We start from the raw sequence: 22,985 nt of genomic DNA, 5'->3' as shown, positions 1-22,985 counted from the left end.
ATTTGCGCTTCCTCCCTTCTCTCTCTTTTGCGGCGGCAGATTAGAGTTCACACGCCATTAGTCACGATGGGGTGTTACGAGCGGATCCCGCTCCGAGAAATCTTCTTCGAGTCAGGATCGCTTTGTCCCGCCGCGGCGGCTTATCTCCGGGACGAACGCACAATTACTTTTTAACGATTTCACGCCGGTTCATTACGAGAGCAGAGGCCCGCGCAGGGAGACTTATAAAAGGTAATCAGACATAATTAAGCTCGCACCGTTGCTTATCGTATAGAAGAATGGTCAAACTTCGGTGGCGTGACCTATTGTAGATCTAAATACCAAGAGACCTTTCACACGCCTCTCTCTGTGAGTAAGTGTAAATCCCAGCCCAACTTTACATGTTGTCGAACCTTTGTGCAATATATACATTTTGTGCCCGGTTGTATTTGCTGTCACAAAAACAAAAATGTATCTTTCAGAGGTCCTAACGTTTAAAAGCTTAATGGTGCTCTTTAGGCAGCCAGCGGAAAAGATAGAGGATTGAGGCTTTCATCTTTTTGTGGGAAGGTGAACATTCTGCCAGGTTTAAAGAGACTGCCAGTGCAAGTACATTATCAATCTTACAAGTGACAGTTTCATAGATGAGAGTCCGGGAGTATCGTGGTGTGGAGAAAACCAAACAGCTGTGCTTCCTTTAACCATCATTTGATTTGTCCTATCATCAATTTTTCATCTTGGAGACAAATCTTGTCATCTTCTCAGGGTTAGGTATGATGTTCTGGAAATCGAAAGCACAAACAACTTATTGTTCCGTGCTCTGCACACAGCACATGCACATATGCACACACGGCCACGCACCCACGCACGCACGCACGCACACACACACAAACAGAAACACACAACCACACACATACAGTATACTAGTGAGGACATTTCATAGACTTCCATTGCTTTTATATCAGCGTTATGATATATTCTATCCCCTAACCCTTAACCACACAAACATGAGTCCTCTATTACATTTGAAGAAAATCACTAAATTGAGTCAATTATAGGCCTTTTTGTTTAGTGAGGACCAGTAAAATGCCTCACAAGTGGGTTCACATGTATTTCACTGTGGTACTGAGGACATTTGGCCCTCACAAATATCCCTTAGCCAGTAAACACACACACACACACACACACACACACACACTCACACACACGTAATGGATTGTGAGGCACTTTAAGGTATGTTTCCTTAAAATCTGTGAATGCTCTGTTATATTCAGAGCAACACAAAGACAGCTCAGGATGTCAGATATATTAATACATATATATATATATATATATATATGTCAGATGTTTTTCCAAAGTGGCTCATGGTGTCTAAGCTATACATTTCATCAGTCATGACCATGGCATTGTAAGCATCATAGGCTACAGTTGATGAAGACCAGTTGGAGAGCCATGAATGAGCAAGACCTTGAGTAGTGTATAATTTTATGGAATATACAATATCTGCCTTTCACCAAATCCAGTAAAATTGGTCTCATTATATCTCAACAACATTTGATCATTGGAGAGTATGGTGTTTGTCATGCAGTGATCATGCCAATTACTGTGTGTCAGCGCTCTCTATGAACTGTGACAGAACTGCTTAGTGAGAATCCAGCACATGGCCTTCTGTCAATTCATATTCTATGTGTGGACATGCAATAATCTCATTAGATGATCAAAAATATCAAACACTGTTTTTAAAAGCTATATTCACTGAATAACTGTATTTAAATCTTTTTTCCTTTGATTGCCCTGCTACAGGAGATCTCGTCCGTAAATATGACATATGAAAATTTATTCTCATTTAAACAGAATGATCTTCAATGCCATGACATAGCACAAGGTTTATGTTTTTAGATTTTATATCAATTGGATCATTCATTATACGGAATGCCAAAAAAATAAAATGTGTCCAGAATTTTGTCTTCTCTGCTTCACACCAACAGCATTTATTTACTTGGCAACATTAACCGTATTAATCTACCTACGTGGTGATCAAACATATATTGCATTTTTGCTGCTTAGCCAGCATATAATCAAACACTGAATGAAGTGAGCTGTAAAAACCTATAAAACCTCATGTCTCCAGTCAATCAATAAATTACTTTCAGCATATTGTGTATGCATGATAGCATCAAATGACCTTTAAATGCCTGCTTAAAAATAACCTTCCTGAATGGATTGCATAGGATATGTGAGGGAAGGAAGGAGTTATTTTCACATCCGAGACCCAAAGACGCCAGTTAGATGTCTGAAATACATAGGAGTTGCAACCAGATAGACTGTGGAGCTGGAGTTGTAAGAAATTTAGATCAAACTAAACAGATCTAATTTAGGACACATCTTTGCACAGTTTCCCTTCCCAAAACAATGTGTTGCCGTTTTGTAACATTCAGTGGTGTGTATCTTATTTGTGTATCTTTACTCCTTAATTTATACAGTTAGTTGCAAAAATGCTAAACATTTTTTCAGCATCTGAACAGCACTATAAAGTGGGTCACAAAGGCAGATGTGTCAATATGATAAAACAAGCAATCTTTTAAGAAGTGATTTTTGATTTTTTCCGTCCAAATAGACTCCATATGAGACCAGGACCAAATAAACCTGTTCGGGCAGTCAAGAAGACAGTTAAACGAACCACACGTCTAGTTTTATATAGCTGGACTTTGCCAGACTTAACAGGACGGTGGAGCGAAACAGCGCAGTGGAGACGAACACCCTCTAGTGCTGAAACAGTCCTCCATCGAGCTCCACACAAGTCATTCGTGTTTTCACCTCAAGATCGCGTTTCGTGCTCCTCAACAACTCAAAAGCTCTCGTGTCAGATTCGTCTGCGTGGCTAGACTGAATGATTAAGTTTGTAGACGCGTGATACTCTTCAGTCTTACATCGACAGCGCGACTGTAGCGGCGTCAGGGAAGCGTGAGTTAGCCTATAGAGGGGGAAAACCGTTAATGGATATTGACGACTGGAGAACACACTTATGACAATAGGTTATATCAGGTGTTGACAACCAGGGAGCTAACTTATTGTCCACTTTGCGTCGTCTTTTGTGGTTTAAATTCTGCAAGTTTTCCTAGTGGCGCCTGTAGTTGTGCGTAATGGGCTGGCATTTCCATCGCGCTTTATCCGCGTTTTCGCGGTGCGGGGAACGAGGAGGTTGACGGCGCGAACCCGGTATAAATAATTTAAGGAAGTAAACTAGGGGATTTTATGTCAAGGATTCTTCTTTTTAGTTACCGACTTGCGTGCACAACTGGATGCTAAAAATGACTTTTCCAAGATTTTTCTTCATAATTGCTTTACCAGGATTGATGTTGTCGGACCCCGGACATCCAAACCATGGTGAGTTATAAACAATTTAAGCAAATACGCTGTTATTAAAATACAAATGTAACGTCACGGTGTTTGAATGTATCATTTTGTGCGCGAATGCGCACTAAAATTGCATTCAGGTTAACATTATAAATGCATTTGGCAGATGACATTATACTTAGTTTTACTCTGCAACCCATTGCAGGAAAGATTATAAACACACTGTTTACTTTTGTTATCTGTGCTCTGCGTTATCTGTCTATGGGACTATTCCAGCGAGAATCGGCGCAGGCAACCACAGTTTGAGTGGCACCTCGTTGCACCTGTGTCCCCTTCCCCCTCCGCGTGTTCCCGTAACCATCCCTTCTGTTTACAAAAGCAAAATGCGTTGGTCATCCCCACAAAAAATGGTATTATAAAATTGTCGTATTTCGAGTGAGAACATTACAAGAACAAGTGACTCGTGATTTATGTCTGTATGTGTGAACATATTTGTGTGGGATGTGCAGACGGGAACAGTCAAGTTGGCTTGCAAGGCATTTAAAACTTTTTTATGTTATGAGTCATCCTTGTTTCTACAGAGCTGAGATGGAAAGCAGTTATTAAGAAGACCTGTACTCAAATTAGACAATATACTGTATGTGGTGCCAGTCAAGTCTAATATGAAACTGTGACAGAATCGAAATTGAGAGATGCAGAACACAAGAACAACTCCGTTGGAAATGTTGAAGAGATGACCTTACAAGCCTAACTGACCTCACAATATAAATCTATTCTACTGCCATACTGAAGTATGATCCTGCCCTTGGAGATGCACTAAATAGACTATTTCCAACAGACTGCTACGCAGTGCTTCGTTTCTCAAATTATTTATTCCTTAAAATGGTAAATTGCACAACAATTTGATACATTGAACTCCTACATTTTCCTTTTGAAAGAGGATAATATTTTTAAAAGTATAAGAGCTCAACGCAATCTTCTGTTTTCTAACTTCTTAAAACTGCTCTGTCTGAATCTCTAACCAAATGCCTTGCTTGTAAAACCACTCACTATTAAACCACTAGTCTGTAATACAGTACGTTCAGGTTAAAATCATAATTTTGCACTGATGCAAGAATGGCCTTATGTGACAATCAATCTCCGATCTCCGGATATTAGATTGATGTAAGAAGCATTGTTCTCCAGCTCAATTGTAATCAGCTCAGAATGGAACTCTAAGTTCTACAAGAGTTTTTTTAACCTTCTCTTCCACAGATATTGTTTGGATCTTTATGTGACCGCCTGATAGTGATCAAAGTGGGATCCAAAGTGTGGCCATTTACAGGCAGAACGCGGGAATCTGGGTAGTACGTTGAAGATTAAAATAAAATAAAAATTAAAGTACATTTTATTTGTATATTTTACCATTAGTTATAATGTAACAGCAAACATGAACAAAGTAAAATTTATAAATTATCATTAACATTAGTAAATGCTTTAAAAAGGTTTTTTTCATTACAATGTGTCTAATAGTACAACTTTATGAACTAATGTTAAAGGCATAGCCCAAAAATGAATATTCTGTCATGAATTACTCATTCACAAGTTGTTCCAAACCTGTACAAATGTATATGTTTAGTTATACACAAAAAAAAACATTAGCAACTTAGATTTGTGTAGCACCATTGACTACATAGGAAAAAAAATCATACCATATTTTTTTTTGTTCTGTTAAACACAAAGTAAGTGTTTGAAGAATATAGAAAAACAAACAGTTCTGGGGCACCTTTGACTACCCTTTTTGACTACCCGAGAAATCTCACTTACTAACGTTCTTCTAAATATCTTTGTGTTGAACAGAACAAAGAAATGAATACAGGTTTGGAACTATAGGGTGAGTAATTCATTACAGAATTTTTATTTTTGGGTGAACTATCCCTTTAATTTAAAAGGGTATGAGATATAGTTCTTGGTTGGTCTTGAGATGCTGATATGTGTTTGTTTTTCATTTTTATGGAGCAGTGCGACTCTTCCTGATTAGTTCAAAGATTTGTTCTGTCAAAACTTTGACTATTTCATCACCATTCTCACTTTTTTTAATTTGACATCAGCCTTTGGGCTTTAAAAATGTGTATTCCTTTGTTCAGGGACCTTGAGTAGTTAGAGTGTGTTACAGTTTCTTTGAGGCTAGACCAGTCTGCTATGTAAACAGTAATTGTTCAATGTAACCGAGGCCTGTTAATGCCCAGCGCCCTGTTTGTGCTGCTATCATTGCCGCGTGGAGTGCTCTCATTGATTTTATAGACACTGTGGAGCCAAACCTCTGTGGTTTCTCGCTTTATACCTTTAACACTTCAATGGCTCTTCAAAGAGAGAGAAAGGAGTTGGATAAAGGCTTTGTACTGCCAGCAGCCGTTTGAATTTGTGTGTGTGTGTCTGCCTGTCTATCTATCTTTTATCTGTATATTAGATCAAGGTCGTGGAAAAGTTATTCTGTACATTCATTTTTTTTTATGGTTTAATAAAAGTAAAAATTCATCCACATTGCGTTGACTCACAAGACACTCTGTCTTGATTGCTTAGGTATTTCAGGGATTATATTTTCTATATCTGAATGAAAAGATTTGTTATAATTCAAGTAAAGTAACTGAAGAGATAAGCTTCTTTTGTATATTGACATGCACAGACCCGCTCGCTCCTCTCCATTGACTTCCTTTTGTTGCTCGGATCAATTTGTAAATTGCACCTTAACATTTCCAAGCCCTGTCTGTGCAATGTGATTTTTGCCTTAACCCCAGAGCTTCCCTTTCCCTCTTTTCCACGCCGTCTCAGATACACTAAATGCCTGGCTAAAGACCACTAATGCATGCAGCGCTGTCCTTATCAGATCAATTTATCTCAAGCGTTCAACAAAGGGCCATTTTTCTCCGGTTGTGACAATCTAATTTCAAATGTCACCTTTCTCTTCCTCATCTCTCATCTCAGAGAAAAAGAAACGAACATGAGTTTCATGGATCTCAGCTTTCTTGTCACACTCACACTCTTCTCTTTTTCTTTTACAAATCATTATTATCAGCCTGAGCCAAGATTTTAAAGAATTTTCTAAGGCAGTTTGGCTAAATGTCAGATCTCAGTAATGCAGCGTGTGCTGTTGGTTCAAGTCCAGAGCATTATACTGTGAAATGAATTTATTATGACTGAAGATTTGATTTTATTCCATAAAAAAGAGACTCTTGAATACAAATATTTTTTTGGAAACTTTTATATTTGCCGATCTTGTATCTCTGATATTATCCTTTTTTGTTTTACTCAAAATGCACCAAGCTGACATATGCACAGCTTTTGTCCTTGAAACAGTCCAGAGCTTAATGTTCTGTAATATTTGGATCATCAATATTGTGCTTTCAAGCAAAGCACTTAACCTCAGATTTTCAAATGAATTATCCATGCAAATATTGTACAGAAAGTCCCTTGAATAAGATGAATAAAAGTCAATTAATTAAAAGCTTTGTTCTTTAACTTTTCTATACACTTAAAGGTGCACATAGTAATTTCTGCCTCATTAAACCGAGTACTACTTATAAATAAGTTGTACTTTACAAAATTTGATCTTGCATTAGAAAACAGAAAACCGTTTTCTATATAAAATCAAATCACATAGTGTAAAGAATGCTCTATGATAATATAACATTAAATAGTGGAAAGAACGCTCTGTGATAATATAACTGTGACATATTTAATATGGCCTGAGTAAGATCATGTCAAATATTGAAGTCATAGTGAAATTAATGGTTTAAAAATCAAACTTTGAATATGTGTCCATGGACAACAATATTCTGATATTAACACGATTAAGACAATTCTCTGAATAATAAATTACCTAAAAGAGCTTTGATGGCTTCAAAGCTTGTTTTCTCAATGGGAAACAAGGATAATTTTAACCATTCTTAAAGAAATTGATAATATGAAGTGCCCTGAAGGCCGTAAGAGCAGGATTGGCGTTCTGGAGGTAACGTTGAATGGTTTAGCATGGGGACGTAAAATGCCATATGCCGTATAATATATACAGTTACAGTACATATATATATATATATATATATATATTTAATTGTATCATTTGGCCAGTCAAAGCTGTTTTTGATTTGAGTGAACCACCCTAATGAGGCCAAGAGGTTGCGGTAACACAACCAGATGATGTTTTTAACTTAGTGTAGTAACAGCAGTATTGTAAGACAGGTTTGCTACTGTGCCTTAAAAATAAAGTTTCTATAATGGGATCTTAATCTTTCATGTGATGCTATTTCATGGTGATTATTACTTCCAATTTATTTGTAGATACTTAATTTATACAACTATTTGAGCTGTACGATCACACGTGTGATTTGAGAACAATCTGTGATGTCATCTGCTGCAAGCTGCTCTGATGCTCTTTTAAAGCACATTTTGCATTTATATATTTCACAGACACCCAAGCAAGCGCTTTGATAAAGGTTTTTGCCGCTATATATGAATCACTAGCAATCGCCAACACAGTTGTCCTCTATTGTGTTTGCAGCAAACTGAAAGCGCATTGTCTTTTAAATAGATTGGCAGCGGAAATAGTTAGCTTACAGCAACCTATTAATAGCACAGATTCTTAACACTATACCAGTATATTTCTTATATCTGTATACATAATTTTATTATCAGCCCTTTTTTAGCTGCTGATTCCATCTTCGCAATGCATCCACGGCTGAGGGGCAGTCATGGATTTCATTACTTGTGTGTGAAAGGGTTAAATGCTTAATTTATTAATTTACTATAAATTGTTGCTTATTAGATTAAAATGTCTTATGACAGAAACTGTTTTTTTTTTAGATAACCCTGTCAGTACTTGTCAATACAAGATCTAGATAAAGAATGATTTAAATCTCTTACACCCATGATCATTTAAGGACAAATGGCTGTAGCTGCACCGTGCTATCTGGATTCATTCCCCCTAGACTGGAGATCAATAACTAATCAATACTACAATGCTGCTACCAAGAGCAGAAATTGACAAGCATTGCAATCTTTTTATATCCTAGAATGTTTTTCTCATCAGGACCACAGTAGGTTGAAGCTGCGATTGTCTGTACCAACACGAAAGACGTCCAGTTGAAACTCACCATACAAATGACATTTTAGCCAACATAGTGCTTTCTGTATTTGATGATGTCTTTTGCAAATATTTCCCTTTGAGTATAAAATTGTATAGGTCCCATTTCCTGCCAAAACATTTTTAAAACCTTTAGTAAGTGTGTAATGTTGCTGTTAGAGCATAAATAACACCTGCAAAATGATAAACGTCAAAACGTCAGTTAAGCTCATATTGTCTTGAACAGAATTCGCTTTTCAAGGACTACATAGGATGGCTGGAATAGGACTACAGCCCTTTACTTCCCGGGTACATGATGTCACTATTCAGAGTGCTTTTGATAACCTCTGCCCAAAGGAATACGTGAAAAAACGGGCAAGGTCTTCCTTAGAGAAGAGGAAGAGTCACTGGAGTAGTGTTCGGTTATTAGAGATTGTAAACATTTGACTGAGCTACACGCTAAACTACTTTCACTTTCATAACATTGCTACAGCTGGTAATAAGAATTCAGCTTCACACATTCTTAGATAACCATCGGTCAAATAACAGCTTCCATGACTTTAACATCGTCTGTGGAAGCTGTTCTGTGTAATATACTGACATTGAGTGTGGGTGCACATACCTCTGTCTAAAACACTTCTATGAAACGTCGTCTGAAGTCCTGCTCGCAATCTCCTCCAATTTGCATGTTTTATTTTCCAACTGGGGTCCAATTTAAAAAAGCAAAAATAAAGCTTCTGTTTTGGGTGTTAATTAATATAACCATTCTGACGCCATTCAGTCCGGTGTCATTCCCCTTTACATAGTAGGAAAAATAAATGCGAATCTATCAGAGATTTACGTTTGCACATACACTAGCAGACCTGTGTTACATCCGCATGTTTTTAACTGATAAAGTGAAGTTGACGCCATTTTTACTGATTATTGCTAAAAGCCAAAGCTAATGAATTCACATGCACTGAAAGGGTCACCGACCAATCACAACAGCCTGAGAAGCGGAAGCCAATCACGAAAGACCTGGTCAGCTTTACCAATCAGAGCGTTTTGGAAGGAGGGACTTTATATATACCAAATGAAGTCCAGTTGTCTTGTTAGGGACAGCAGTGAACAATAGACTTGAAATATGTGAAATATAAAGCGTTTTTTGAAACTAGAAACATGAATATCAATTGTTAAAAACCCCAAAAACATAATCAAAGCCTCAAAAACAGCAAAAGACTGGCTCCATTGATATCAATAAGCCTAGATCTAAAAATGCAGACAAAAACTAATAGGGCATTTACATTGCTACAGTACATCCCTGTTCTATTTCCATCACTGGTGCATCTGATGCTGAAATTCAAGTGATAAATTGAAAGGGAAAATACTTTTTTTTAACTAGAAGCCTACCTTATAGCTGAGTTTACGCTGAATGGGTTAAGTGTATTGATTTAACCTTTAAATGTGTCACTTAATAGCATGTTCTACCAAAATCCAGCCACCACCTTGTAAAGCTACAGCTAAACCCAAATTCAAACCTTCTGATCCGGCACATCAAAGACACATGTAGACTATTGAGGCAGCCCAGATACTCAAGCTTTTCCTTTTCCATGTGGCCTACTTTAGGGACTCTCGATTTCTACCGACAGACATAGGCGCTAGCTGCCACTTCTGATGTGTCTCTGTTGATGTCTCACTCTCCACGCTGAGGCAGAGGAAGAGAGACAACAAACATTCAGCAGTTGATTTGGTTTGAAATGAAGCTTGCGGATCTTGTCAACACTAGTTATAAAGATCTGGCTGCAACAAGACAACCCGCTCTGCCTTTTCTAATAAGACCATCAATAATTGTCCCATCTGGAAAGCCACTTACCGTTGGCAGCATTACATTTGCTGTGCTTAAATGCTGGTTTATGGGGATGTAAATTAAACTTCTTAAGAAGCACTATTTTCCAGTTTCCAGATTTTTTTTTGCCAATATTTATATGATATAATTTACCTGTAAACTGATTAAATTTATAGATTTCATACAGTATCTGTGAAAAGTTAATGTAAGGCTTAATAAAAATGTTAATATGTTAAAGAAATTGAAAAAAAAAAATTGACCCCTGAAAATACTGTGACTTTATTCAACAGCGCTGTCACTGTATCCGATTTTCACTTCATGGTTAGCGTGACCAAAATAGTTAGTGAGTGTTAGCACGCTAAATTTTAATGTTTTACAAGGTATGTCATTAATCAAAATTTAACTAGTCAAACTTTGAACGAGTGCTGAATTATTACAATATCATGTGTAGTATTCACAAGTTATCAATAAGCATGTTTTTTTTATTTCACGGTTGTTGTCATTACAGGTACCCTGTGACACCCCTGATATCAATACATTTCTATCACTACCACAATAAAAAAGAACTTGCAACAGAGACCATTTATTTTTTGATAATCTGACAAAGCTATGTTATGAAAGATAAGAAAATCATACCATAAAAGTGTATCATTACAACTTATTTAATAACATTTCCAGGGCATAGCGATACCATTTTACCTCAGTTCTTTCTGATTTGCACTAGACTTGTTTAATTGACACCTGCTGTTATTAAACTAGTAGTAAGACGAAGATTCTTCATGACTGTTGGAATTCCCATGAGGGATTGACACCAACCTTCCACGAATTCTGTCTGCTTCATAGACTGCTTTTAGGCCTAATCTGCCATGTAAATATCTCTTAATAAAGTCATTACAAATTGTTCACTCAGTCTCGCTATTCTTGCAGACATGTTTAATCTCCCTTCACTGTCAGAGGGAAAGCGAGTGCGGAAATTTCGGGATAATATGTCTCGAGACACAGACACTGGGTCTAGACAGGAATGTAATGTGATTTGGGTTGAGTGGCCAAAGTGCCTAACCCTCTTATTCACATTTTTCTGTTTGGGTGTGTTAGTAACACAGATCCATCACTTCCAGGCACAATTATCAGACATTGCCAAGCAAATTTGATAAGGGCGAACAGTAGTGCTTAGTCTGTCTGCAGACAGCTCATTGAGGACCAATTATATTGCATCTTTGACAACACATACAAATAAGATACATATTAGCACAGTATTACATACACATATTCATATTGCATACACATCAACATATAGCTGTAATGAGTGAGACTAATGATCACTGTGAGTAAATACACCAGAACTAAACCATTTAAAAGTGCAATTTTTAGTAATACTTTGTGTATGATGATATTTATTTTTTATGTTACACTGGCTAATGGTCTGTGCACAGATAGATTTGTAGAATTTGTTATTTACAGTTAGCTGGGATTCATTCATTCTGCAATGATTTGAGAAAAAGCAAAGATATTCAGCTGCTTGTGATATCTTAAAATGTCAGCATCCATGAGGTAACTGTGACATAATTTTCATCTCACGGGAGTGTACATGTACTGTATCTGTATCAAAACCTAAAAAAACATCCAAATATGTGTCTGTGTTTAAATTGTCAGCTCTGCATTTTGATGAAATTATAGCTAAGTCTGAGAGAGAATGACACATACAGTACTTAGTCTCTGTGGCTGTAACACACTGTATTGATAGACACTGTATTTAAGCCGTGGTGTAGAGACAAGGTAAATTGTACATTCATATTATCAAACGGCATAGGTATGTGGCTGAGCTAATGACTCTGTATTTTATTTTGAGTACTAGTCTGAATCACCTGCTATGGATGTGACTAGCTTTGTGGAATTTTTTTAGCTTGCTGGTTAAATACTGTGTTCATGTATTTGATAATTTGATGAATGATGATGACTGATTGATGATGCTGGTGATTGACAGGTTTGACAAATCGTAGTTTTTCTAAAAGTGTCATACGTATGTCAAAATGAAAGGGATCTGTTATGAGTCTCTGTCACTGCCTTATGTTGATGTCCTTGTCTTGTAAGTCTGATGTTTGCTTATTTACTATTTAATTGCATTTGCTAGAACAATGCAGTTCCACACAGCAATGCATATACAGTATACATTAAACATTCCTCATTATGGTAACAGAAAAATATTCCTATTTTAAAAACAAAAACAAACCATCGATTACTTGTAATCATTTAAATGATGAGTAAATTTGATCAAGTTCTAAAATGAACAGCCTCAAAAACATATTTCCTCTTGTTAAGTTTGTCACGATCCTGCCTCTCTTTCTCTGTCCTGCTTAGTCTTGTGTCAGGATCCTGACAGACCCACATGTTTTTGTGGAAGCTTGAGCTATGGAAGATAATAGTTCAGGATGCATCGCTATGCGGACCTTAAACGATTCTGCATCGATACATATAATGAAATAATCGATTCTTAAAAATGTTAATAGAATATAACACCACACATTGTTGTTTCTGCTAATGATAAAGTACTTTTAAAATATTAATAAAAATGGCCTTACAGCAGCGTATATACACAGTAGGACTGGAGGATGAGCAGTGACCGGTGCAAAAAAATGCACCCGCCGTTTTAAAAGCTGACATTTGGAAACATTCCGGATTTTTCGAAGACGAGAAAGGGTTACTTGATAAAAGTTATGCAGTGTGAAAGAAATGTCTAACCAGGATTAAATACGTTGGAAACACAACAAATATGAGGAATCACATCTCCCGTTTTCACTTAGAGCCATTAGGAACCCAGCAAAACTGAGCTGTGCAGCCAGCAGTAAAGCAAGCAATAGAGACAGCTTTACTTCTGAACTTCGAACGGGCAAAGAAAACTGAAATGTCATTGTGACATGCAGAGCAGGACGAGGGCCGTGAGGGAACAGCGCGAGGCCGGTGACGCGAGTGATGATGAGCGTCAGCTGCGCGTTGCATCGGTCTTGCATCTCTCATGGCCCTCGTCCCACTCTGCTTGTAACGTTCTTCCAGTTCATGCAATGCGTTGCACTATATTGCTAGTTTTCTTTTCAGGAGAAAAGTAGCCTGTTAAGTTATTTTATGTTTGAATTAACCGCTTATTCTAAGTGAATTACGGTTAAAGCTGCTACAGAATTGTATGTTCATCAAACCTCTTGATAATATATTTAAGTTGCTCTATAAAGGGGTTTTGTGTTTACACACTGTTACAGACAATTTATCATGTAATTTGACATAGTTTTATTTCAAAAGAAATTAAAGGAAATTGTTTGTATATTTTTAAAAACAAGAATGGTGGACAAGATTTATCGAATCGTGACCCTCTGAATCGATTGTAATCGAATCGAATCGTGCGGCAGGTGTAGATTCACAGCTATAGTGGAAGCACATGCCCATTGTTTTGTTTCGGTTTGCCATGTGCTTTCCTGTCTCCTGGCCCCGCTCATTCATTATTTTGTTATTGATTCATGCCCCTCACCTGTTGCCCTCATTATTTGCTCCCTATTTATTGCCCTACTGCTTGCTGTCCTTTGCTGGTTTGTTTTGCTGTTTTTGTGTTGTGCTTCTTCCCAACTGTGGTCAAGTTTAGTTTTGAGCCTAGTTGATTCTATTCTGTTCAAGTCAAGTCAAGTCAAGTGTATAGTCTAGTCCAGTCCAGTCAAGTAATTTTTTGTTCTTTTCCTTAGTTCTGTGGTGTTTAACCCACAGAACTAGGTTTTGTTTTTCCCTAGTTCATTGTAAGAAAGTCCCTTTGTAACCGCTGTCTGCGTTTGGGTTCTGTCTCCACACCCTGACAAAGTTGGCTGAGGATAAAATAAGTATTATATTAACTCAGTTATTATTTTTAGAAATTCAGTGAGTCATTTATTCAAGGAATTATCAAACTGAATTCAAGTGATTCAAGCTGTGGGTTTGCCAGTCTTTTTAAGAAAATAAATCATTTATTATTTCAAAATAAGTCAATTGTTAATAATGATTAACAACTGATTAACAATTGTTAATCATTATTAACAATAATTGTTAATAATGAGCTTTTTTTTAATAAAAGCTCATCAAGCAGGTTATATACAATTGCGTTTTTTTTCTGTGTTACTCAGCACAGAAATGCACCACTGGTTAGAGCTGCAAAAAAACACTGAACTAAAGTTATTCTGGGCATGAGGAAACTAACAACCCCTTAAATCCATATGAAATGTTGTACACAAAATTGTTTGTAGTCATTGAAAGTGTGGAGCCTTTTACAGTCTACAGTAGCTTCATGTTTTGTTTTTCCTCTTCTTTCTGTATAGTGGTTCTCTTGGACACTACAGCCGTGCTGGGAGAATCGAGCTGGAAAGCCTACCCTGTAAATGGGGTAAGTAATATTTCTTCCATGACCTTTGTACCGTATACATAAATGTCCTTGCAGCATTGACTGTAAGAAACATTTGTATGTGTTACAGTTATTAGAAAATCAATCACCATAAAGTGGCTCTAAATGAATTCCAACCAATATATACCTTCTCAAACATGACTTCAGGTTAATCCAAACCGCACAATTCAGTGTTACAAAGAAGTCAGTTATTAGGAAAATTCAATCAAAACGGGTCACTGAGACAGTATTAGTGATCCAGAATGTGTGCATAGAGCTTCTTAAAGGGTAATTATTAACACATCTCAGTAATTCAATTTCACCTCCTTTCATTTTTGTGAATACTATGAAGATTTAAAAGACATTAAAACCACTCAAAGGGTTGAAAGCGATTTGAATGAAGCAGCCAAGTGTGATCACTCAACTCCGAGCTCCTAATAGTAGACCTATAATTATTAAAGCCTTTCTTCTTTTTGATAAGAAACATTATGATGGATGCTCAATCTGTGCCCCTTTTCCAAGACCCTCTAAAAGTACCAGCGCTGGTCTTTCGCTAAACAAAAGTGGAAGTGGTAAAGTGGAGGAAACCAGCCAGCCCACACAGTTTTTTTTATTTGAGGGTGTGTAAAATGACCTATACCCCAAAAATGATTTCCCACCGGAGCTGCAGTGCACATCTTCATATTACTTCTCATCTTACAAAGGTGGCCATGATGTCTAAGAAAGAGAGTTCATTTCGACAGTAAACACCACTTGGGGTTTCATTTTGGTGCAGTAACGGTCCGGTGCACACCTTCGATCGAATCAATAATTCATGCTATAATATCCTGGGTCAGATACATCTCCTATTAGTATTTACCACAGTGTCTTCCTCTAGCTCAGTCTGTTAGGTCAGGGCATGTCATGTTAATCAAAGCCCTTGTTCTTCTCCCACAGCCAGATGAAACACACCTCTTCGAGCCATTAGAGACTTTCCCTGCCATTTAATTTGTTTCCTAGCAAAGGGAGACCGGTGTGTGTTTTGTTTACTCTGGCACAGACATATCCTATGGGGGTTTCTCTTTCTCTACCTCACTCTCTCTCTCTCTCTCTCTGTTTGGAGGAGCAGGTTTGTTTGTGCTGTTCTATTGTTTCGTTGACTATCCTCATGGCTCCACTCCACTGTAAGTCCGTTAGATTCTGAGCTGTAATTACCATATGTGTCATAGAGTCAGGTTGTCCTCGTGCCGTGCACTCACTTTTCTACGTTTAAACAAGAGAAAGACTCTGGCAAAGGTTATAGGAAATAATATGTGCTTATGGTAACACTCATGAATAGTACAATCTTTATTTTAAGATTGAGAGAGAGACTTGACATAAGATGTCAAGACTTTTAGTCCAAATATAACATCTGTAGACTGGGAAGATGGGGAATGGGAACTTCTGAAATGTTACAAATAGGGTTGGGTATTGTTACTACAGTTCTTATTAATTCCAGTTTCCACTCCAAATTTGTAAAGTAAACATTTAGATATCATCCTGTGTGGCCATTTTGCCTGCTTATTGACTGGTTTGCAATAAAATACATATTTTATGTGCAACGCTTTGACATTAAATTGAAAGCTTTATTTGCTGATAAAGTTTAAATCATACGTAATGAATTCAGTAATAAAAATATCTGAGACAATCGTTCACGTGGTGTACCCTTCCTGCAGTTAGCCTACTTTCAAGGGCACAAGATGCATTTTATAACGCAACCTTTCTTGTGTGCAAACCGACTGGCTGTGTTTTTTTGGACTTCTTCAAGCACATTGTTCTTAAAGTCTCTCCACTTATTTGAAATGTTAAGGTGGGCCAGGTAAACATGATTGATTTTTGTTTTATATCAAGTATCCGATTTCTAACCTTAAAGGAACAGTTCATCCCAAAATTAAATTTCGGTCATCATTTACTCACCCTCGAGTTGTTCCAAATCTGTATAAATTTCATTGTTCTTCTAAACAGAGAAAGATATTTGGAAGAATGCGAACTGTTCCAGGGCACTTTTGATTGCGATTGTTATTTTTCCTTCTATGGTAGTCAATGGTGGCCAAATACTGTTTGGTTACAGATTTGGAACAAATCGAGGGTGAGTAAAGGATGACAAAATGTTATTTTTGGGTGATCAGTCTCTTTAAGGATCCAATTGCAGAATTGGAATTGATTTCCGAATTCCAACCCTAGTTATAACAATTACATATAGCACCTTTATTACAAGTTATTCTGAAGCGCTAGGAAAATTATATTTTTATATTATATTCAGCTTTCGTCCTAGTGATTTGCATTTGCTCCATCTCTGTGTTAATTAAATGCCAGTTTGAATGTGGCACCCGCTCCCCCTTCTTCCCATAATCCTCATTTAAATTTATTAAAAATAACACTTATTAAAAATCCAAAAAAAGTAATTATCATTTTGCCAGTGAGAAAGGTCACAAAAATCTTGCAGAAACCTTGTTGCAAGAAAGATTTCAGTCTGAAGTTGTTCAAAAACGTTTTCTAAAATCCTTGCAATAAGCCTCGTTTTTTCTTTTGTATTTATATTATGATGCTTTCAGGATGAAAAAGCTCAGACACAATCATCATACATGTTACATTTTTTGTTACTCAGCATAATTATCGCTGCAGTTATAATACAAAGACTTCTGCGTCAATCAAAGAGTGATTAATGATCTCTTAACGCTCTTTCATTCCCTGTTGGTCATTTGAAAGCTTGACCTTTTCTAAAAGGCCTGTCTGTCGCTTTTCAAATAGAGAAAATCACTGGCACGTGAATGATTAATACATGCTGTTTTTGGAAACCTTGTGTCAGGATGAGACAGAAAGCCATACTTTGAGTGTTAATTTCTTATCTTTAATGGAATGTTGGGTGACCTTCTGCAGGAAAGAGCTGGTATTTACTGATAGATCACAATGAAATCTGGACCTCAAAATTGAAGTGCAGCTGGAACCTCTTATAAATCTGTCAGTATGTTTATTTTCAGCATCAGGTTATCATGGAGTGCTGGTATACTGTTGTAACTGCACAATTGCAAGTGTGATATTGCTTTAATACAACAGTTCAATGGACAATCGAAAGTATTATATTAAGTGAGGGAAATGGGAATGTCCCGAAAAACACAGTGTCTCCGGAGAGAGAGATAGAGAGAGCACTGTGTGTGTCATGACAAGTCTGCTTAGGAAATCAACTTTGCTCTTATTTCTCGTGCAGTTCTCAGTCATGATGATCTCCATGTCCTCCTTACATGCTATAAACGATAAGTGCCTGTGGTCTTTGAATGCATATTTTAGTCAAACAGAACAATCAAACCTGTCCTTCAAAAACAAAACGGCCCCATAGGTCATATGTTCCAGCAGCATATTATACCCTAGTTTAGTTTTAAAGTTAAAGATACTACCCTGTATGATCTTGTGAAATCACATTTAACAGTCAGTCCATAAAAATGCTTGTTCGTTTATATATAATATCTATAAACTTTATACATGATCCCTTACTCACTGTGTTTACAATTTTAAATTCAAGTATTTGTCAGACAGGATGTGAGTTTCCGGGGATTGAACCAATTATTATTAGATCAAACACTAATCAAATTGGCTGATTTCCATTAGTAACTTCAACTTCCATAAATTAGGTGTTTTCTTATTTTTTGTCTCATATTAAGGAATAAAATATATCTAATGGTAAATGTAAAAACTAAACAAAAGTGTGATTTGATCACTTGTTTTAATGTCAGTCAAATTGGATATTTTGCCCCATTCATTAGTAACTTATAATATTTTGAATTAAATTGAATGAATTAAAAAAATTAGGCCAGCCAGGTTACTTTTTTTTCGTTTACCCAAAAATTTAGTTTATAGCTTGCATGCTTTAGTTTCACATTTTAAATGATCACTTTGTTGTTCATCAGCTGGGAAAAACGCTCTGAACGTGATCCTAAAGATATTGTTTCTTGTTTTATTATCCTTATAGTCCGCTATTCTCTTAAATTCAGAATGTTTAAAAAATTATACTTTTAATACTTTAATACTTTTTTAGACATATTCAATTTTGCACAGTAGCCATACATTCACAGCCTTACTCAGATTATTCATTCACTTTCTCTTCCTCCATCTATCTCTCTCTCTATCCCTGTCTCAGCTGCCCTATATCTGTTTTCGTGGTTGTGAGAGCTTTGTTTTCATAACTTGCCCGATTGGAGGTGAGCACAAGAACCTGGTCTGAGTGCAATACATCACCATCAGCCTCTGCTTTACAGGCAGTGACAAATTGCTGTTGGTTCTCATTTACATGCCCGGTCAGCCTTGACACATGTTGTATCCCGCTTTTCCTATCCAGAAAAAAACAACGATGCCTTTCAGCTAACACAATACATTGAATGATTAATCTGTTTGATTTCTGCTGTGGAAAATTGACCAGAATGTTAAAATTGTTTTAAGAAAGGAGCAACGTGTAAGGACAAATTCAGACATTATGTGTCATGCTTTCATATGGTATTTTAGAGAAAACATGCTTTTCAGAAAATTAATACGCCTTCCTATTATGTAATTAGATTTAATATAAAACTTAATTACTTCACTTGATTTGTCAAAATTCTGCTCAACAAAATGTTATTGAAAAGAGATGTCTGTGTACATTTCTCCTGATCATAGAATCACTAATAAATAGAGAAATGGTGAGTATTGGCACCTGCTGCATCCACAACCTTGCCCTCAACCAGCCTATAAATTGGGGAACTATGTTCAGCACTAAATTATCACTCATAATGACAGTACTGCCCAAGAAGGCAGAGATGCCATGGTGCGAAAGAATTCTGGATGGAAGTAGGTCAGTCTGTGGTGTTGTTCTTAGGACAGTAAAAAGTGACCCTGATGTCATAGTCCCATTGGCCTCTCCTACTCTTGTTGCCTTTGTCCTTTTCAGTACATGAAAAGAAGATTTTTTTAAATGCCACAGGCCATAAATGCGGTGGTTTATCACTATCATTCTTTTTTGTAGCTTCTTTTAGATGTTAGATTTGTTAGAGCAGTATCTTATATCTCGATCTCTATCCACTATCATCTTACTTGTGTTCTTTGTTGTGGGTAGATGACATTTTACTCGCTCTCACTGTCTGTCTGCCTCTCTGTCTCTGGTTCTCTCCCACTCCCTCTTTTTGTTTTTCTTATGAAAAATAAGGTTTTGATTTTCATCCCCTTTTTCATTGAGAAATAAAGTCACATTAGAATAGAGATTGTGTCTGCGCCTGGGATGTAAAACAGTCGGGCATAATGAAAGCAAAATAAGACGAAGACAAGATTAAGCAGGAGACGACCTAAAGGGATATTGATGCATGTCTGACTCTTCCCAGAGCTAAATGGGACATTTTTCAAGTCCTTGTTTGTAATCTGGACCGCGCAATCAAAATGAGATTTCAATACCCTGAGATCTCTTGGGAAAGAATTATTACTGAGTTTGAAAATTAATCATGGGAGTTGGTGAGATTCTAAAATGACAATGGGATATCGACCCTTGCAATATTTCTTATTTCAGATATGAGTTGTTGCTTGGTTCAATGTTCCATGCACTTGTTTGTTAATTTTTTCCCACTCCAATGGGTTCCAGACAAATCTATAAAATTTTATGGTAACTCAATAAATCGTAAACATTATGTATTGCTTAATAGATTAGAAGCTTATGTTCATACAACAATTCTGTATATAAAATATATAAATCGACACTTTTGACTATTTGAAGTATCTATATTAATATATTATAATTCTATAAGACAAAATTACTCTAGTATAATAATGCTAATTTTTAAGGAAGATTTACTTGTGTTTTGTATTATTTTAACATTTGTATTGTTTGTATTGTTTTTTGTAATTTTATAAGTGTTTTATTTCGTCTTGTCAAGTGCTTTGAGATGCACTTATTATTATTATTATAGTAATAATACTCTTAATTTGTACTCTGTACTCTGTAGTTCTATAGAATTCTAGAGGTATCTCACATTCGCCTCTGCAAAGACCACTAAACAAAAAGCAGATAAATAAAAAAAGGCTTCAGCCACAGACATTCCACAAGGTTGAAGAGGAACAGAGCGTTTGTTATTCACTTGGTGTTTTTATCGATGCAGTTTGAAGTGGAAGTCAATTAATCAATTATTGAGTCAAAGGTAGTGCCAGTATCTCTCTCACAAAGCACCTTCATTACCCAAGGTTAATGTGTATTTAATAATTAAAAGATAATTAAACTCACACTCAACTCTAATTGTATTTCCATTTGCCCAGGGCCCATTTGCAAAGGATAGACCCCCCTGCCTAATTCCCCCGAGAGCAGACCTTTTTTTGGAATCTGTTAATTCTAAGTAGTATGCACTTTCAATGCACAAAGCGAGGGAAAATCAAAGCTTCAAACATCAATTCTAAGCTGGATCTGACAAAAAGCCATCAATGGTGATAATAGATGCTTTTTAAAGTATTGAGTGTGTGTATTGACATGCTGGTTGGTTGCTGAAAAGGCTCAAATACAAGCAGAAACATGGTTTACTCTAGAGAAGCTGACAGATTGAAGTGTACTTTGGGTGTATTGCTTTTCATATGCATTTCAAGATACAGGCATTATCTAAAATGTCCTGTATCCTGATGTGTGTGTTTGTGTTCATGCCAGCGTGGAAACCAGCGATCCACAGTCGGTTTTCGAGTGGAGAAGTGATGACAGATAAAGAGTCAGGCATCCAGATGTCTGCTGATAGACACCATTTTAAAAGCGATGAATTCCTCCCCCAGCCCCAAGATGCATTTCATGTTGTCTCTATCACACAGATTGGTTCCGTTTTTGAATCTTGCCCCCTGCCAGCTTAATGTGATGTGTAGCCAGCGATTTTAGGTTCATCCATCTTGGCCACTTTTATCAGCGCGTGTAGCATCTTAAGCCGTGTGCTGCTATCTCATCCCCACCGCGGCGCTCCTAAATATATCCGGTCACTTTCTAGCAGCAGATTGAAAGCGCGCTGCTACCACCCTGTTCTTCCAAATGCATCATTTTACCACCAACGAGAAAGCTGATGAGAAACGTTAGGTTGAGAGGCAATGGTAGGGTGAGGGGAGATTACAGGATCATGAAACCGGTGTCGGTGTGCTGATCTGGGGTCCGTGCATGTCTTTATTGTCTTTATAAATGACATGATATGATCTGCCAGAGACAGTTGTAAATTTCTTTCAGAAACATTCCAATAAATAAAATAAAGTTATTTATTATTTAATATTAGTTTAGTTAATTATGATGGGCCCTGGTGTCCTGTCAGGCTCTGTGTTCATTTTAAAATCCTTATGCTTATATCTTTAACATTAGATGGGCTCCTCAGTGTATCCACATGCAGATCGTTTTTTAGATTGGTTTAACAATAATCTTAGAAGAAAGAAACTCTGTTCCCTTTCTGTCGGTCTCTCGACGTTGTGTCGAGAACGACAGATGGGGTTCGCCCTTGAGAACCAATCAACTCTGACTACTATAGAAAAGGCCAATGAAATTTGGCGAATGCAATTTGCATGCCGGGCTCCGCCCCCGGAAATCCGGTATAAAAGGAGGCCGGCGTGCAGCATTCACTTACCTTTTGTTCTTCAGAGCCATCGCTCATGAGTACAACTCAGGATTCAATCCTCTACAACTACACGCTGGTGCTACGACGTGTTACAGCGGATCGTCCCTTTCTGCAGCGACCTTCCCCTGGGCGTCTCGGCGGTTCCGGAGGTGTTAGAGATTTTTTCTAAAAGTCCTTTTCAGGACTGACTGAGCATTCTCCAGCGCGGCATGTCCCGCTGTTCTCTTGGGTGCGGCACCCTCATCGAGGAGGGGGATGGACACGATCGCTGCATTAGGTGTCTGGGCGTCCAGCACACTGAAGCAGCGTTCGTTGACACATCTGCCTGCACTGCGGGCAGATTGTCATTCAGAAGTTGCGGTCACGGGTGGCTGTCTTCCTACGGGAACCAGCCACCATTTCGTCTGCTACCCGGGCTGTGACATCTGTGGCTACGGCCCCGATGACCACCCACGTTAGCAGCGTTAGTGATACGGGGAACTCTGCGAACGTAAACCCGCCAGCCAAGTGCTCACGGGCCGATCGCACCCCGATTCGCTCTTCTGAACGTTCCCCAACCGGCGGTGGCATACCGTCCGGATCCTCACGCACACACTCGGAAACGATGTGTGACGTAGATGAGATGTCGCTCGCAGCATCGGAGGGAGACTGGCATCCGACTCTGCCGAATCCAAACTCCACCCCCAGCGGTCGAGTTCAGGAGGAAGCAGAAGTGATGTCATCCGTGCTAACCCGGGGATG

The 22,985-nt window shown here is 37.6% G+C and overlaps 1 protein-coding gene across 1 annotated transcript in view; it reads left to right on the top strand.

Annotated features, from left to right (window-relative positions):
• Positions 1–2,738: 2,738 nt before the first annotated feature.
• Positions 2,739–22,985, top strand: part of epha6 (eph receptor A6) — a 95,502-nt gene continuing 75,255 nt past the window's right edge. The window contains exons 1-2 of the mRNA XM_056771767.1: positions 2,739–3,366; positions 14,585–14,649. Coding sequence (XP_056627745.1) covers positions 3,282–3,366; positions 14,585–14,649 — 150 coding nt within the window. The 5' untranslated portion in view covers positions 2,739–3,281. The remainder of the gene's footprint in view (positions 3,367–14,584; positions 14,650–22,985) is intronic.

The sequence above is a fragment of the Triplophysa dalaica genome, chromosome 2 (assembly GCF_015846415.1).
Source record: "Triplophysa dalaica isolate WHDGS20190420 chromosome 2, ASM1584641v1, whole genome shotgun sequence".
NCBI classification, from domain to species: domain Eukaryota; kingdom Metazoa; phylum Chordata; class Actinopteri; order Cypriniformes; family Nemacheilidae; genus Triplophysa; species Triplophysa dalaica.
This window is presented reverse-complemented; position numbering and strand designations above follow the sequence as displayed.